This window comes from Aphis gossypii, chromosome X (genome assembly GCF_020184175.1).
Source record: "Aphis gossypii isolate Hap1 chromosome X, ASM2018417v2, whole genome shotgun sequence".
Classification (NCBI taxonomy): domain Eukaryota; kingdom Metazoa; phylum Arthropoda; class Insecta; order Hemiptera; family Aphididae; genus Aphis; species Aphis gossypii.
Window position 1 is genome coordinate 27699183 of NC_065533.1, and position 21276 is coordinate 27720458.

General features: G+C 30.1%; 1 protein-coding gene across 1 annotated transcript in view; it reads right to left on the reverse strand.

Annotated features, from left to right (window-relative positions):
• Positions 1–21276, reverse strand: part of LOC114130544 (uncharacterized) — a 489967-nt gene that overhangs the window by 93258 nt on the left and 375433 nt on the right. The window contains exon 3 of the mRNA XM_050206770.1: positions 3382–3590. Coding sequence (XP_050062727.1) covers positions 3382–3590 — 209 coding nt within the window. The remainder of the gene's footprint in view (positions 1–3381; positions 3591–21276) is intronic.

A 21276-nucleotide genomic window follows, 5' to 3' on the forward strand; every position in this document is an offset into this window, starting at 1 on the left:
AAATATAGACGCAAATACGAAATGAAAGTTTTTTAATAAAGTTATTCGTGGATAAGATGCTTTGTTTATTTGGTTTTAAATTATTCCATAGGAATGACATAAAATATCATTAAATCTTTATAAAATATATAAGTCCGATATTTAGAGACGTAATTATATATTACAAGTGAAAACGAAACGCTACGTAAAACATTTGTATGTGATAATAGTTAGTCTCCGTAGTACTTATACGGATCGCTATATTAAATTGAGAAAAATTAAACATTTATTCATATTAATGTTAAATTTATATTTAATTTATTTAATCATATACTTATAATAATAATAATATGTTTTCGTTTAAATTGAGTAGTATTATACTAGTATATTTTAACTACGATATCATAATATCTTTGCCGTTGGTCTACTTAACATACATTCATTTTGGTTTGAAATCATAGGCTGTAATGCATGTGGTTATAAATCATTGTTTATGCGAGATTCACGATTACACGCGAGTAGAATACAATTTGATTTTCTGCAGAAGCACGCTCCCGTATAGTTTGTTTTAGACACATATATAAGCATATGGTTTTTCAGTAAATCTCCACACTGACTCACTAGTGTGTTAAAGTCGTTATCAAAAGTATTCCTATTTGGAGACATTGTTTGGCTGACGTTAGCAAGTTTTAACGAGATGTTTGAGAGAGAGAGAGAGAGTTTATTGTTTATTTTTAAAATAGTGATTTATATTGTATGTGTCTAATGTAGGTAGGTACCTACATAAATATAATATTATATAATAACGTTTTAAAACAAGATTTAAAGAACGAAAAAATCCAACTGGTGACGTAATTCACCGACACCTGCCAATCAACTATAGATTAGACCTGTATATAATGACAAGCATTAATATGGTAGTGACATTTCTATCATCTCTCTTTTTTTGAAATTTTTTTAATAAACGTTAATACGATATGAAAATAATAAGTCTCGGATGGTTTTATATTCTATATTTTTATTGGTATTATATTATTATATTATTTTGTATCTTCATTTTATTTCAACTATTTTTACTCACATGAACATTTAAAATTCTTATTTTACCCGTTAAAAATAACAGAATTATAAAACTAAAATTAAATTATAAGACACGATAACTGTTATAAATTTTGAAAACTATTTTACTTTACCCAACAATACAAATCAAATTAAAATTTTTATTAAATACAGCTATAATACATTTCGAAAACGATTCGGTTTTTGATAAAATGTTTTACATCAAAATACGGATAATAATATAATAATCATATGAATAACTAAAATCAATTTTTATAATTTCGTAAATATTATTATTATAAGTTATAGCATGTATATATAAAAATATAGACTTAGTTTACTTATAGTTGAATATTTTTTGTCTGAATATAAAGTATAAATAATTTAATGTATATATTATATAATATTATTACTTTGAGAAATTAACAAAATTAATCTACTTTGCAAATATTCTATTATAAATAACGTTTCTTATTTATTGCATTTTCACTTAACTACCAACCGTTAATAATTAAATTAGGTTTGAGTAAACACCTAATATTATTCAATAACAAAACTTGGTATAAACATAAAAAAGCACACAACATTCACTTACATAGCATGATATTTATTAATATATTTTATAATTTATTTGGTTAATAACGGTGTTTTCCATGACTCTACTCTATGTTAAAATGTTCTAATAAATATTAAGTTAAATATTTTTATGTTTTTAAATGTATTTTTCATATATTAAAACCCATAAAAACCATTTACCATTTTAAGGCCTCGTTAAAATGTTGATGCTTATCGTTGAAAATGCAATGAAATATCAAATATGCGCAAAAAATTTAGTCTTAAATCATAGTAATTTAAAACATAATTTCATGCGTATACAGAATCATAATGTTAATAACATAATTTAGTAATGCCGGCGTTTTGTATAGGCAAAACACCTACATATATGATACACTCTTTAGTTTTGTATTACCTAATATTATTATTACATTGTTTATTCATACTAAAACATTAAAATGTACGTTATGACTAACTGGTTTTAAATAAACAAATTTATTGTTACCGAGTAAAGGCACCTAATGTGTTCGTAAAATGGAGAAAATACGATTTATATTGTACGGAATAAAATAAGAAGTAATTGGTATTTACAAAATACTTAGTGATATATGCATATTTTTACATAATACTTTATTTCAATGAATATCTAATTTGAAAAAAATATAGATATTTAATATACATAATACATATATATATATTTTTTTACTTTTTATGATAATATATAATATGTTTAGGTATTTTTTTTCGAACTGCTACGCCATTTCGATTCTTTTGTGTAAAATGTTAATATTTTTTCCTAAAATATTTAAAGCACATGCATGTAATACGTTTATTTGTACAACATTTTAAAAATAAAATTTTTAAAACGCTGTAGGATTGTTGATCGTAAGTCGTAAACAATCTTTTTAGATCTTTTATCTCATTAAGTAACGAACTTGGAAAAAATCAATATCTCGTGTACAAAAATTTAGACAATTATGTTTTTAATGATTTCAAATTATCAAATTAATAATAATAAAAAAAAAAAAAATCGCATTTTGTATATAACCACAACAAAAATAATGGATTTAATATAAAATAAGTAAATATTTTAGTATACAATTATTGGTCCTGATTTTTGGCTAATATTTTAAATTATTTATATCAAATATTCTATGTCTACTCAAATATTACCAATAATGTGTAGAGTGTGAGCAAAACCGTAAACGAGTTAATTCATACTAATAATCATTTTGTCTATCGATTGCATATTATTAATATTATTATTATATTATATTTATGACTTACGAAGGTATATGTAATTGTACAAACTTAAAATTGCACAATATAAATGGAATTGTATGTGATAAAAATGTTAACTTTTATTTTTTCTCATAAACTGGTTAAAAAATAATCACGAAATGACAAACACCGAAATGAAAACTGAGATCGTGTGACAGTAGACAGATATATCTTTTTTTTCTCAAGTGAACCACGTTGAGCATAAAATTCTCTACGGTATTATGTGTGTATGCGTATATATAAGTATTATACAAGAAAAATAATTTGATCACGTTTCTTAGGTTACACGTATGGTCACAAAACGTAATAAGAAGTCTTGTGCTGAAAAATTCATAAAAATGAAATTACATCGCGTTCACTTCAATGTGTTTCATGCGATATGTTTTCTACGGACGAAATTTCATTCGGAATAATCGATCTCAAATTAGTGATAAAAATACCTAATGTATAATATCATGCGAGATAATGAATCTGGTATATAATCACGAAAAAATAACTGGTACTTACCAATAACTGTGAGGTTCAGTCGGGAATTCCTGGTCGGCGATTTCCGAAAGTCTACACGACATCTGTAAATGCCAGCGTCCATTTCCGATACGTTATCGATGGTTAACATGGCCGGTTCGGATAGCATGCGGAAGTGCGATCTGCCTTCCAACGACTCATCCTTCCAATGTGACTTGTTCGGATCAGTATACTTGTCTCGAATATCCACGCTGTGGAATTAATAAACACAATCAATCAGTCAAGTCAAACATAATATTATAATAGTAATATCGTATAATGCTATAATGTTAACTAAACGACGCACGGAGTTACGTATTTAAACTTTTATCAATCGCGATATACAAATTACATAGGTAATAATATGCAATGGTTAACCTATAAAGATAGGCATTTTGTATTTGTAATAAAAAAAAAATTGATAACATTATTTTAATTTGATTCAGATATTTCACACGCTTCGAAGATTAATAAATATAAATTATGTTGTCGATTAGATTAAATAATATAATTAAAATGATGTCTGTCTTTCAAAACCGCTACTTATAAAATACTTATAAAATTCATTGAAAGAAAAATTGAAGTTTCAAAAATATATAAATAAATAAAAGTAATATCAACAAGTTTTAAATTCATATAAATTTTAATAACTGATATTTACTTAGAAAACTATTATTCACTATCAAAACAATATGCGTTTGCAATATAAAATTTGAGTTATTTTTTAATATTAAAAATGCATAAATTTAATGTACATATTGTATATATTTATAATAACCTTAGTGAATAGTATTTGATACTACATTTTTATACGCATTTTCAAAAAAAAAAAAATAATAATCCATATCATATTATATTATGTTTATAACAATTTTAATTAAATCGTCGTGCAACACTTTGATCGGTTGGGTTATGAGATCCTATTTTTCTCTTTATAACTAAATGATTAATTTGGTATAAATAATGAAAATAATAATAATTAAAACACACGCATACATAGTTTATTTACTGGATAGAAAATGGTGTATTGAAACTGAATTCCATTAATTCACACTAATTAAGACATAAAACAGTACAATTTATTTTCTTCTTAATTAAAATAAGAGTTAATAATAAAAAGTTGGTTAATACTATATTATATTTATATCAATTATGATTTAATAATATATCATTATTGATTTTTATGGCTAGGTAATTATAGTAATTTTACAATAGTTTATAATTATTTTCTTGATTACATATTATTCTCCTAAAAAAAACTTTAATATTTCTAAATTTTTAAATTTTTTTTAAACTTCATTATAATTTACAGTAAGAATTTTTTTAAAATATAACTTAACTATATTTATTTAATTATGTTATAATATTATTTTTGTAGTTAAAAATAGTATTTCCAAAATTTCGCAATATTTTATGTAAGCTTTACGCCAGAGCTAATAGAAAAAGAGCGAATTTTTTTTACAACTCCTTTATACATAGACTATTCCTCATATAACAATTTGTTTGTGCACAGATTATACACACACTTACATCACCCATATTTTTATTATTAATAAAATACTTATGGAAAACTTAAACTTCGTTCGTTGTTCTTGGTTGTTCATCATTTAGTATTCATACTCACAGAAATTGGTTGAAGTTTGAATTAAGTAAAATATAATATTGTGATGCAAAAACAAATCAAATAAATACAATCCATAGGGAACAATAGCTTTTTTAATTTGTATAATAATAAGGAAAAAAACATGTTTTAGCCATTTGCGTATACCTCGCCATTATTACTCTTATTCTAACGTTATAAAATAAATCGGTAGTTTATATTTGATGGAACCAACATTGAACCAAATTAAATGTACAACATACAATTTTATGTTGAAGAAAATTATTTTAAATTGAGTTATGAGTCTGATTTTTCAAAGTTGACGTGAAATTATTTAGTAATAAGTTGTTTGCAGGGTTTCCCGAATAGCTCTATATACTTCAAAGTATATTTATTTTCTAAAAAAAAAACAAAATATTACTGCCATATAAAAATAATTTTTATGAACATAAATTGTATATAGCAGTAAAATAAAAGTGTACAAAACAAAAATAATATGCGCAATGTACATAATACAAACGTGTAGTTTCATAGTAAATAACTATATTTTTTGTAGTCAAAAATAATGTTTTGCATGGGATTTAAGTCATATAATTTTACACCAGCATACACACACTGATCCACTGACGTCTTATCAATTTCTATTAAACCTCTGTGCATTCCTATTTAGGTAAATGTGGACGGTGTATGGCTGATGAGAAAATACTACCATGTCAAACTATGAGGAAAATATGACAAAATATCCACGTTAGTTTTAATTAAATTTATTATTGTTGAACTAAGTAGTTTTAAACATAATATTTTCTACTTAATACCTTTTTGGAGTATGAAAATAATTAAAAAATAATGAACCCAACAAATTGGAAAACAGTTTTGAAATTCTCGAGGCGCGGTAAATTTATTACATAATAATATGAAAATATGCACTTTAAAAATGTTAAATTTAATTTAACACAATTTTGTAACAAAAAACTTTCAGACGAGTCGTTATTGTTCAGAATTACATAAGTGTAAGTAAATTTACATTCACTTTATGATAAAAGTGATTTGGAAAAGTGCGCATATTTATAAAACTGTTTATGCATTTTTTACAAAAAAATAGGAGATACCTACCCAATAAGAGTTTTTAAACGAAAATAAAAATATTAGACAACCCAATTTTTAAATATAATAAGAGAAGTAAATTCAAACAAAATTAATGATATAAAATACCACATGAATGAAAAACAATTATTAGGTAAACTTTCAGATTATTGAATAATATTCAATAATCATAAATATGAATTCAACAAATATATTTTCAGATAAGTTAAATATTATGTTCTTTATCGTATTTAAACTTTTAGTTATGAAGTTTTGTTGAATAATATTATTTTATTCTTAATATTACCTCTGAATACCATTTAAATTCCAACCTAGACGGTATAAGGATCAACTACTATTTATTTATAAATATATATATTATATATATACTATTTATGTACATAATGTATTATATAGTAGTAAAAAAGAAAACAAATTTTAATAAATAGTATCATACAAAGAATAGCAAATATTAAAAAAATAAATACTTTATGCATACCTACCTAGCTAATTGTAAATTTTATTTTGCATATGATGAAATATTTTTATAAAATCAATACTTTGAATTATTTGACAGGCGTTAGACATCGTATACTTAAATTTTATAATTTAATAGTAAGTATTGTACTTAAAATAAATAAAGTATTTATGCCGGGTCAAAGTTCATCGTGATCATTGCTGAAAGTCTGAACTTTATATATAACTTTTTAATTATAAAAAATGCACAGTAAATAAAACATTTTTAATTCTAATCTATTTTTTACGAAAAGTTCAGATAACTTTTTCTTTTCAAAATGTGTTATAAAGTTAAGGTAAAACAATAACACTACATATATTATTATATCATAACGTACGAAACTCGATAGACATCCGTCTATCTGCTTGTCATTCCTAATAAATACAAATACGAAAAAAAAAAAAAATAGAAAACGAATAAATAAATTTAAACGAATCGTTACAAATAACAAAATATGTGTTTGAAAATTGTCACACACCGGTTAGGTAGCAAATTCCTAGAAACGCAAAGTGCTTTGCGAGTCTTCGGTTCTCAGAATACAATTCTAGTTTCTACGGCGGCGGGGGTGGTTCGAGAGTACGGGAATCACCTCGGGTCACAAGAGTTCTTTAAGAAGTCATGTATAACGTCTACTTTCATGATTTTGATTTTAGTCGTAGCGCGCAAAAGTGTGCCCGATCTGCGACGGCGCGGCGACTTGATAGTTTCGACTCAAAACCGTAATCGCGTCGGGGGCGACTCCCTCCGATACGCTTTATCCGGCGTTATATCGTAATAATACTCAATTATATAATAGTATAAATTACAATCTAGTACCGCGGTTACACGGAGTACGGTATAATAATGTATACGCGCGCGGGCGGACGGTTCGATAACGAATAATATTCGTGTACTCGTATAATATAATACGCAATAACTATACTACACGAAACGACGACCGCGACGATAATCATTCGTCTCGAGTGCCAAAATATCGTCGCGCGTTACCGGTTCGGAACGAATCAAATTATACGAGACCCAACCCCGACGGAAGACGCCGCTCCGTTTCGCAATAAATCTTTGCGAAACGATCGTCCTGCCGAATCGCGGCTGCCGCGGAAAAACACCACCGACGGTCCCCCCCCCGCGTTCGGGGGTTTGCGAAATGTGCGTCGGTATATTATATAATATACGCGTACGAGTGTGTGTGTGTGTGTGCGAGTGCATATCATTATCGTTATAAATGTTATGTTGTTGCGTTTAATTTGAATTGCCGCCGGGACGGTTGCCAATGAGCGAAACCAATAATACAACAAGTGTCGGGGGCGTTATTGCCACTCGATGCTCTAGCGCGCCGCCACTGGCTGCCCGTGATACGAATATATATATATATATATATACATCATTATATAATACGTACGTATGTGTATACGTATTATAATATGTATAAAGTCGTTTCCCGCACGTTTTCTTGCCAAGAATCTCCTCAGCCTCCGCCGCGGTCCGCTAGACCGTATACACGTACACTGCAAGCGTATATTATACTGCAGTGATATTGTATCGTACGCATTTATAATGCTACTTACTATCGAACACGACCCGCCGCCACCGTAGTACGCCACCGGATTACTTAGTACATAACGCTGTGCGTATTGTCCGGATCGATGAGAAGAAGAAGAACATTATAATACGTAAGCGCACGATAATATCGTTGTTGCGCTACGAGAACGCGTCGAATACACCTCGAGAAATAAAAGCAACGACTAATAAATAGACGAAGTACTGCTGCCCCGGCTTTCAGCGACACGTCGCGTCCGCGCAACGTACGGGCTCGGTTCCGTACGATTCGTGATGATTATTTTTTTTAGCGAGCAAAATCGTACGAATCGATTGGTGTCACTGCGAGCAAAAATAACTAAAATAGTTATGATTTCTAAAATAGTAGGTATCCTTACGTTGTACTAGCCGAATTCGATGTTTAAAATTTCAACAAATACAGTACATTGAAACTAAAATGAGGTAGATTTAATTAAAAACAAGTCAGATGTGACTCGTAGTGGAACTGCAAGATAATTTTTATTTTTATTTTTTTAATATTGTAACTCCGTGGAATAATTTTTTTAACATTAATTTTAGAAAATATACAATCTGTAAGTGTAATTGTACAATAAGCACATGTCCAGTATATATATGTTTTTTACTTGAATTACATGATTCAAGGAACTACCCAACAGTAATACTTATGACATGGAATAATCTAAATTGTAACAACGAATAAATAAGAATTTTCCTTTGTCTTTATAAGACCATTAAAGTTTGTTTTAATAGTATGAGTCATGCTTGGAAATAACTCATACGTTGCGATCATGGTATATTGAGTAATAGAAACTTTAAGTACGTTTTCGTTTTGGAACATAATAAAGAAAAACACGCATTATTGTGTTAAAAAATATTATATATGTAGTCACGGATAATTTTTTTCGCAAATTCATATTTTTATAGAAATTATCTGGACTAGGAATAACATTGTGTTTTATAATTTTTAATTATTCTACTGTATTTACAATATATACAATTAATATGTATATTATATTACATATTTATATCTAGGAGATTAAATTGTTTAACATGTCCCGTTGGCTGTAAACCAATAAATTATTCGTGGAATTCCGTGGTCGACATGATATTACGAACGACTAAAAAATCAAATCGGTTTACTATACAGTCGAACGCGGCTCCAGGCTAATATAATTATAAAAGTAATAAATAACAATGTTATAACAAACGTGGGTGATGCCATCGTCTACCAATTGGCTTATTATATGGATGGCGATGGAAGGTGGTATAATAATAACATACAAATTATAATATTTCGTTGTACGTTTAAAATATTTCGAGTTATATTATATTTATATTTCTGATAGTTTTGTTTTGTTTTTTTTTTTATATAATGTCCTATGTTTTAGCCGATAAAACCTTTCGAATTGGACTGAGGGAGAAAAAAATAAAACACTTTTATGCTTACACTGTATACGTCGTATGATCGTATAAAACATATTTAACTTACATGATAATTTAGTTTATATAAACAGACACTTTTACTCCGAGATAATTTCTTAAATCAAGTTCAACCAAGGCGCTTTAGATAGAATAAAACGTTAACTTCTCCTCCGAGTAATACTCAACCTCCGCAATTCATAATATTCATTAACATGTCTAGACCTATCCATATGCTCGGTGAATAAAATTATGTTTATTCCGACCAGAAATGTGGCATCACTCTGAATTAATTAAACGGTACATTGTGTTTAATTATTGCATAGAATATATATGATCAAATTTTAGGTATTACTAGAAGACCAAGAGTTTTCTGAACAGTAGATGTATCCCGGTTGGCTCGGGATATATCCTAGAATTTCAATACATTTAGTTTAAATATTCACCGCTTATATTTTATATAACAAAAATACATAAAACAGCGACAATTTTAGAAAATAAAAAAAGTTGTAATACCTATGTAGATTTGCCATAGCCGCTAAGGTCCCTGCTAGTATAAATCTGATGTAAGTTGTTATGGACTAGTACATAAATAAATTTTATATTATATCTATGAGATTGAATGTTAAAAACTAAGGTCTTCTCCAAATGGTTTTCAAACCTTAACACGATTGAAGCTCTACTAAACAAAATCCATGCGACAGAGTAGTATTTAAATGAATTGGGGATAAACACTCTTCAGCAACCAATTTATTTTAACGTTGCACCACTTTGGACTAACCATTTACATATTTTGTTCTCGTTTTGATCGATCTCGTAATCAAAAATCGAGTAATAGTTGCAACCCAACGAGGGAGTTGTGAAATGTAAGTGTCTAGTGGTAGCACGTGACGTCGAGTATTTTACGACATATCAAGAGATTCACAATCTTTCGATCGTGGTTATGTGTGCGTACATGACCCGAAAAAAGTTTTGTCCGTTTTTCACCCCTTCCTCCTTATCGCACACACTCACCGATACCGCCTGCCAGAGTTCGTTAACGTGTTTTCTTTCTTGTTTCTCCCGGACATACGCGCGTAAGTTATTACAATTTGTTTGGGATGAAACCGCACGTAATGACAACTACTATAAGTGTGGTTTTTTCTCTCCTTTCGTTTTTGATTCACGTCGTTTTATCCGTGACCGTATACTTTTGCTCTATTTGACTCGAAATATATAATACATATATATACGTATTACCTATATAGAAATGTAGGTTTTCCGACCTGTCACCAACGTGTAAGCACACACACACGTGCTTGTAACGACTTGTATTGAAGAACAAATGTCCGAAATGATCGGACGCTACCGACGACGATGCGGTAAGCAAAACTTTTGTCCACCCGCGTCAGTCTCTTGGCGGTGGAAAACGATTCCCGCGGGCGGCGGGCTTTTGTGCCGGCGGAGAAAATAAATTCGTATACCTATATAATCTATATACCTTATAGAAAGAAAAAAAAAGTTGATTAATCTAGCAGTGGTAGGTGAGCGCGATGTGGCCTCGCCCATCGCCTTTGTAATAATAATATAATAATATATATATAATAGAATAAAAGCCCAGTACACGTACAATATTTTACGTGCCTCTCGCCACTGCCACCGTCACCACTATATATATAAATATAATAATGGTAAATATATATATATAATATACTCTCACCATTTCCTCACGCACATCCACTCTGTTTCTCCATTCTTCTACACCCCCTCCTCCAGTGAATCGTCCCCGGAGTCCCTTTTACCCGGAGCACGGATAATCTTCTTATTTGCGCTGGTTTATTATTATTGCCGTTTCTCGCAGGGTTAGTCTCTCACTCTCCTCACCTCTCGCACTCGTCGTAGCAGTGTCGGTGGCGGACTAACCGAGATAATATTCCGGACGTGTCATCTTTTACTCTTACTCCACCACCTAGCGGCGCGTGAGTATAATAAAAGACAAATTTTATTTGCTTTTTTTTCTTATGAAATCCATTGTATTCGTCCTCCTCGTCATCGTTGTCACCGTCTGCAACCGAAAATCACCGATTCCATGCGTAAACCTACGCAGGAAGGATGTCGGAACTAATAAAAACACAAATCCCTCTATATTTAATAACGAAATCACGTTAATTCGGTTAGCGGTGATACACTCGCTTATATTTGATTTTTGTTGTATTTTTTTTTTCATGAAATTATTGTTTTGGTCAATTTGATTACTGTACCTATTGTGTATGGTTCAATTTCGATGATAATGAATAAAAAAATGATTTGACAAATCTCACAGTTTTAGTATTAAATTTTGCTCTCTATATTTTTTAAATTAAGGAAAATAAGCAAAGTATAATTATTGCTCATTATTAGTTAATAAATCAGCTTAATTACTCTGATGAGTGAAAAACACCAAAATAGTTTTTTTTTAGTTATCGTGAATATATAAATGCGTTTCTTACTTCTAGCGGAGTTAGTAAAAGGACTCATAGATCGGTTATAAAACAACCGTTTTGGTTTAATAATTACCTACATAATAAATTACGAACAAAGCTAGAGAATTACATATTTGATATCTGAAATCTGAATCCATTAGTAAGAACCACGTACTACAGACAACATATTATTATGTAAATATAACGATATAACGGTTGAGTTATAAACATAACGTTAGCAGACAAATTTTAAACAGCTAATAGTTTAGTATTTGTACGGAACGGAAGGAGAGTGAATAAAATAAACGAATTAAAATATTATAATAATTACTATTAAAACTTTTGGAAATATGGTCGCCATTGCGTCTAGGTCCGTCGACACTTCCCGAGGATTGTCAGCCTTTAGAGGAAGGGGACATAATATAATCGTTTACGATAACAAACTAACAAAATTCAGGAGATGGCGGTGCATGTGGTACGTGCGGGGCTGGGTCGTGGGGCTACAAACACGTGGTAGTAAAAACGAAATGTTAAACGTTCTTTCGGGCAGTCGTAATGCGTTTCGCACCGTCGAAAACGTATTCACGAGCCCCGCTACGCACCGATCGCCACACCACCACCGCACCGGTATATGCAAATATTTGTGCGCTTATCTCCACTCTTTCACCTCTCACGCACACACTACTTCCTATTTCACAACAGCGCCACCACCACCAGTCTTTCGCCCACAGAGCGGGTCGTAATAATTCACAAACAGCCGACGACGCTATTTCATCGGCAGCACTATATATAGTTACCCGTAATATAATATAATATATATATATATATATATATATATATATATATTTATATATACAATATAAATATACGTAGTCACAGCATTACCGGCACGAACAGAGTTTAATATCACGAACACACCGACGCAGGTACACTTACATTTATATATACTAAGTATATTGTATGTGTATGCTATATATATATATTATATTTTGTGACCGATGTTCATATATAAATATATATGTAATATATACATACTGCAGTCGGTGGAGGTTAGCAAAGGACTTGTGCGCAGATTTCGACGACTACCCTTCCCCCTCTCTCACACTCACATTCTCTCTTTCTCTCTCCCACCATAATATTATCTTCTTTGCTCTAACCGCGATGCATATTTGACGTATACGCCAACGTTCGTTGAGTATGAGTTTTTGCAGTGTAAGACGCAATGCCTTGTCGAGTAACGTTATACGACGGTGGTAATTATTTTTTACTCACGCGCCTCGACTTGTCACGCCACCTCCGCCATCACCATCATCAACCACGTATTGTTATTTACGACTGCCCCCCTCTTTTAACACTAACACCACTGAAAACTATCCTCCTCATAAACACTTTCACAATCCAATCATACCATTGGGGAGGTTGACGGAAACGAGGAATAGATGGAAAGTGGTGCGCTGAAAGTTTCCCGTGCGTAACATGCATGAGCGCTTCTTGGGACGGACAGAGAATAATTGCTCGGAAAAGTGATAAAACGTAATTTTATACATTCAAGAATGTCTACTTCATATTATTGTCAACGTTGAACTATAGTAGCTATAGCACAGCACCAGCCTTTATACAAACTTATTATTATGGGCGATAATGATGCATTATATATTATGACGATAAGACCGGATCTTATTATATATTCGTATATCCGATAAAATCACGACTAAAGCATCTGGTATACCTATAATAAAATAATAATGTGTATATCTAATAATAAACCGAAACTACGTCATAAAATACCTATTTGTCTCGTGGGTGAAGCGCGCATCCCTGGAGCATAAATATCGAAATAATGTCCATCAGCATTTACGGTCATTTGTGTGCAATGTGCATATTATACCTACTTAAACCGCAGTTGGTCATTCCCTGGGAGAAAGCCAATTGCATGGAATATTCTAGGCATTATTGCAAATAGTGGAACTGCAATATATATATATATATAGTATTTTATACAGGTTTTAAATGATTGACCGAAAATATCAAAAAATGTGCAATGTTAGTATTGCGTACAATTACATAAATAATGAAACCCTACTACTTAGTAAACAGTAAAACTACTTTGAATGTTTTAATAATCGGTAGAAAATTAAAAATATTTTTCTTTAACGCAGAACAAAATCATTGAAACTGTATGATATACAATAACATTTCATAATATTATATAATATTTACAGGGAAATAGAAAAACTAGAACTTAGGATAAAAATTTTTTATAAACGGCTTTTGTAAAATAAATGTTGTATCTAAACTCGAATTTCATGGTACATTGTATAATATACCATTGGCGCTTTATTACATTAAGCAATAAATATGTATACATTATATATATAGTGTGTTTGTGTAGTGTGTACACTGTACATTTATTAATAATAATTAGATCATTAGAAGGGAGCTTATAGACATTTTATCAATAGGCCTTTAGCATCTTCGTACGTCACTGCAGGATAAGAATTTGTGAACGCATCGGCGGTCGGTATTTTAGATAGGATAGACTTCACAGTACCATAATAATAATACACGTCGTTCTCAGTATAAAGTCACGGTAGGTATTGCATTTGGAAAATCTAAAATGTATTTTTTTTATCATTTCGTTACTTCATTTCGTGCGTGCGTCTTTGTCTTTATTTTCGTATTTGTTGTTTTATGTTTTCCAAGTGACACTCATACACGCGCGCGTGCGCGTGCGCACGACGAAAAACAATAAAAATGGCTTTGCCACGGTCGCATTCCATTTTGAGCATTCGATTGTGTAAGAGAAAAAGAATTGTGTATTAAACAAATAATTGGAATACCTTCGAGGGATATATAGTTTTTTTACAAACTTGTCACGTCAATTTCTACAAACCCTTCACTCTGGGTAGGCAAAAGAAAATCGACGCACTAATATTATTGTACCTGCGTATCGGGTTACCAGAAAGAAAGCGTTTATTGTTTCACTTCAACCATAACTCGAGGTGAAAGCAATATACTGTACCTACATAACAATATGAGAAATATGTGTATATTAAAGATGTATGTGCATGTTTAAACTGCACTATGAGTGCTTTGAACGTAACGTCACTATTGGTATTGGGTTGTACAAATAATATTTATTATGTTTATTATTATATTTTTTTTTCTACTCGACATAGTGCTTGCGGTGTTACAAAGCGCTTATGTTGGCGGCGATCGATTCAATAGTGCACTACAATATTGTTGCAAGACATTTTAATTCATTTTATTCCATTAAATTACAGCCAATGGACACTTGAGGACATTGTTCTTAGATTTTCAAGTCTGACATTAACTTTTAATCCAGCGCCTCACACTCCGTCGGAACAAAAAAATAAAAATCGTTAAACTATTTTATTTATATATCACAATGAAACTGCTGACGTACTAAATGAAACAAAAGCGTTTCACTGAAAGTGAAATAAAAGAGCTGCCACCAAAACGCGTTACATTTCAAAAACGATTTGTTCTGGCATGATTAAAGTTGGGATATCGCGGTAACCAAAAAACAAAGTCTTTGAAAAATCGTAGATCGATTTAGATTTTAGATGCTACACTATCGTTTATGATATCTGTCCATTTCGAGTGTTATTCACTCATTTTCGAAACAATCACTATTTTTTCCATATACTTACTCTGCATTGAAACATATAGTTTGTGAGACTGTATACTTTAGTTTTCGTGAATTATTATATTGACTGACTAATAAATTGATTAAAAAATACAAATAAGTCTCGACGTACATACAATATTAGTTTAGGTCATAAATAAATACTCTTGTACCTATATAAACCTATATAAATACAAATAAATAAAATAAAGCTAATTTTGAAACGACTGTCGAAGTGAAATAGATAATATTATATCGTCATTAAAACTACAACATTCTGAATATTCGTCATGACTTAATACCAGAGTTACTGTATTCGTCGGAGATTGGAACGATTTTGAATCATGAATACGTTGTAATACAAAAGTGTCTGCGTTTGATTGTCACATATTCTTGTGTGCGTGTTTGATTTATACAATATACGTACGTTTGCATATGCAGTTATCCTCTTATCGTTGAGATTTGTACTGAAATGCTATACATATTATTATATTTATGTTAAAATCAACGTCCCTGTCTGAGAAATCTTCGACGTTAATACTATAAGAGATTATTCATAATATTACAAAAGTGATTTGTTTCTTCTAAGTAGTTTTGAAATCGTAATTTATTACGAGCTGTATAGACACTTGAGCGGTGGAACGTCAAAATATACATATGGCTTATTTAGTTATTATAAGAATTACGATGCTATTGGAAATCCAGTATTTTAGCAGTATATGACCAACTAACATTTAGTTATAACTGTCAGTCATCTGACAATAGGTGGAAGAGACGATAACACTACCCTATTATATAAAATTCGAAATTCTCAAAATTTATAAAATTTATCTCAGTAATGTATTTCAAAATATATTATAGGAAAAACATATTAATTATTATCATATTATGTAGAATATAAAAGTTGGAAGTCTGTACTATTTTATAATCAAACTTTTCAGTTAATTTACAATATTTTCTGAAATTGCATGTAACTTTTGAGTTTTAACTCAATGGATATTAGGTTAACAATGATTGCAGTTTATTTATACGTATAGGTAACAATACGAAAAATGCTTTAAATATATTAAAATTACTTATTATACATAATTAGTAAAAAAATATTGAGTACAACGTTATTTTTAAATTTTTGAAATAAACACACAACTAATTTAAATCATAGTGATTGTAAATAAGATAAATTGATCCTACTTAAATTGTATTACTTTAAAAAGTATTTTATGATAATATCAAAGAGAACTTACAATATTATAAATAAATAAATATGTAGTTTTGCTTTAAAACAACACACGCGTCAAATTAATTTAATATAATAATATACCAACAAAGTCGGTGCCTATAATACGTCTAAAAACACACAAGTGCAGTAAAAAGAAAAAAAATGCTTTCAGGGAAGCAGAATATATTATTTTGGAAAGTTAGGCGTATACGGTTAACACACGAACATTTCGAATTATAAGTGTCGACTTAAGCACAACAATGTTTTCCATGAACCGTAAATAGTTTAGTTACTTACACATACTAATTACTAACTCCTCCGCAGTTCACTGAGCTAAATGTACGTAAAACTCAACCAATAACGGTCGGGTGCGTATTGTTTACCGTAAACGTCGACTTACACGGGTCAACGGAAATAAGTCGCATGCGATGCAACTCAGTAGTCGGTCTCGTCTCGTAGGGAACATCAAAACACTTGGAAATGTTTCAATTGTTTTCTTCTTTGAAATTCAATAAATTTAATTTGTCAACAGCGTACAAACAAAAATTTACTAACGCATATTATATTTTATCCTTTATGTGTACTTGTGTTATTTTTGTTATTGTTATTCAACTCAAAATACTGAATGGTTATGGATGGTTATCCACATTCACGGTAAGTATAAAATATTTTCCGACCTACTAACTTACGTAATGGAAAATTTAACGTTTGGAAGAATCTGTAATATACTGTTTGTTTTTTTTTAGTTGGTTTTATTTATTTCTTGATTTTTGTACTGGTTATGAACATTTTAAAATTTACAAAAAATTTGAATAAAATAATATGTAGAATCAAAATATGAAAAAAACTCTAGCAAGTGCCCTATATAATATTTCGACGTTAAATTGTCCGCGCCATGCGTTACATAACACAACGTAAGGTAATGGATTTTATTATGTGTGCATAGCGTAATAAATGAATAACTACAATCAGTTTATTTTCTCAGTGCCTGAATTTTAAATTTTATGATATTAATTCAGTGGTGACTAAGCACACTTGCCAATAATTTTTCTGGATTGATTTCATATAGCTGTTGCCTGTTGAACTAATTACATTTTTTAAATCCTTTTTTGATAATATATTTTAAAAAAGATAGTTGATTTAGATTGAGTTACATTCAAATGCAATGTGTAATATTGTCATCTAAACGGAATATAGAGATCTATTACTTTTTAAATAGTTGTTCGAAATTATACATTTTTTAGCATGTATATGAATGAATTATAACAATATAGTCATACCTGGATATGTTACTATAATTATAAAACTTTAACCGAAAAAAAAACATATTGTAATAAGGTAGGCCGTATTTAACGAAAAACCCAATAAAATAACATAGTATAACATCCTAGCAATTCACGATTTCTTCAAAATTGTGTCTATGGTTATTAGTTACTTTAACGTTTGAAAAAAAAAACTATTAAACTATTATTAGATTTTCACTATGATTCATAATGTAAAAAACGCATTGTTTTATTATCATTCTCAGTATCTCGTTTCTTTTGTAAAATAAAAACTAACGATTATTAAAAGGTAGTGATTTGAAAAGTTTTCTTTTAACACGTGTTATTGTTGGGTCGGTACTCGGTAGTATTTTGCAATTTACTGAACAACAACTAGGTAACAGATTTCAAAAATAATATTTCTGCATATAACATATTCGACTGAGGTAAAAGCTTAATACATATTTTAAATACCTATATTATTAAAAACTGTGCTTAAAAACACAAAACGAAACAAAAACAAACTCGTACCTACATAATAATAATTATGAAGTAATAAATTATATTATACGTCCGACACTCATAATTTTATATATAATATTGTATGCTTGTATAATAAGTACATAAGTTATGTTTTATAATTTTGTTGCAAGTTTATCGTGATAATTCGTTTCAGTGGTATGAGGTAGAGGTATGGGTAATAAATGTTATGAGGCTAAAACTCGAAGAATATTTATAGAAATAATACGACGTGACGTATCGGCATCGTCGCATTGCGCAGTAAATCTATAATAAACGAACGTGGATACGTCAAGTACGCTGTAATAACTAACCACAAAGTATGCTTTCGTATACCGTCATAATATTTTATCGATATTCGATTTCCAAAGTCATAATACGAATAATATACATATATATTTATACGACATATGTTTACGTACTATATACTTAAGAAGAATGGCAATATTTAAAATCTTGCACCGCGCGATCGTAAATATGTTTATTACGATCGATGTCGTTTTTTACTCGATTTGAACGGATCGCTAGAAACATAAAACTATATTTACTCGGTACATATTATTATTATAGTTGGAGGGTTATCGCCAATCGGGTTTGATGTCTAATAACCGTCAAATATTTTACATTTTTGGTACTTTATTTGTGTTTGTATAATGTGTAGTCTTTAGTTTGAATATAATTTTTTTACAACAAAGGAAATACAATGTAATATTTTGCATTTATTTTTTTTAATATTTATCCATACATAAGTAAATGAATCTCGATTTCGACCCATCGGATTTTGAAAAAACCTCAATTTTTATAGAAAGTAAATACTTTAATATATTATTATTATTTAAATTTTATTCCTATATTGTATCGTATTATAGTTTTATTATGAATAAAGTTAACATTAACGTACATTAAAATCACTAGATTAAAATAAGCTCGATGTAAATTACACTATTATAGATACATAACCATATGGTATGGACTATTATTTGACTGTACGGCGGCATGTGACCACATTCAAATGAGAGATAAAAAGGCGAGTGCAAGTTCAATATTCAGCAGAACCGTCTTCTGTAAAGAGCGTGTCGACACACTTTACAGGTGTCCATTAACAGAGTGTGTAATCGCATTATAACATAATAGAATGCGTATAATGAATATAATATCGTATATAAATATATACGCTGATGTACACATTGACCGGCCTTTGCTAATGACCGTTCAGTGTATAACGCTCGCAAATACAAAATCCCGCCGCCGCCGCCGCCGCCGCGGCCTTTGAACACGACCAGTAAAATTCAGTGTGTTTGTTTGCAGACATCGAAAATACGGGCGCCGCCGCGGCCGTTTTCCGCAATCGAACACTGTTTTTCAATTTCTTCGACAATAGCCGCCCGCCGCCGCCGCCACCTACACCGTGTCACCGACCATCGCCCTCCCGGAGTATAATATAATATAATTATTAATCGGCCGGTTACGCCGTTGTACGAGTCACGTCATGGCCCACCATAATGTACACGTGTATACATGACTGTTATAGGCATAATAAAACGATCGTATTTTTTCGCGTCAGCGTTAATTCGTCCGGGTTCTCTGTTCATCGCACTGGTCGTTGAGCGAAAAAATTGCATATGAAATTCCAGTAGACGTTTCGACGTTGAAGGACGAACAGAAAATAATTTTGAAAATACGTTCTATAATATCTACCATAGCTGTCGTAAACGGAACAAGGTAAAAAGCAGTTAAAATACACAAAAAAAAAAAAAAAAAAGTATAATATCTAATAATATGCTAAATAATTTATCGCAGTAATTATTTCAAAAGGTTTGTATGCATTTTTGTTAACATGCTTTTAACAAACGAATAAAATATCAACGTTAAATCTACGTACCTACTAATATATGTTTAAGGAACAAACCATTTATTAGAACACTATTTATAAAATTGTTGCAAATCAACATAATTAAAGACATTTACGGTTAATAAATCTTAATTAATACAATATTAATTTTCAAACTAGGTACGTTTTATGCGTATTTTACCAAAGAAATTTGAAAAATTATTTCCATGTGGAAGTTTTGAGTAAAACTCGGCATAATTTATATATATTAATTACTGATCAGACTTATCAGTTTTTTGAGCAGTACACCAAATTTCGTGATAAAATTGATAGTATACGTAAGTATTTTTGTTGTTGTTATTGCTGGTAAATACATATTATTATTATAAAAGACTAAAAAATTATTTTTTAAACTTGAAATAAAAAGATTTTTTAAGTAAACATTATATTATGATAAATTTAAACTTAATTTCAAGAACGTTCTTAGATTGTTTTATGTCAACCAATGAACCGTAAATTGACAAATGCATTTTGACAAACACCAAATCGATACTTGGTTTAGTGCGGCTTATGCACCCGTACACGCAGATTAGAAATAATATTATATCAATTCATAACAATTAGAAATAAAACAAGTCGAGATTGAACACGAGGGTTAGGATACATCAGCTATAAATACCTATACTATGTAATAATAAGGATAATAAACAATAATATTTTGAAATATTTGATGTCATGAAATATAATATAACGGTTCGGTTACTAAGTCCAAGACCGTCTGACGTGTTACGCATAGTCACA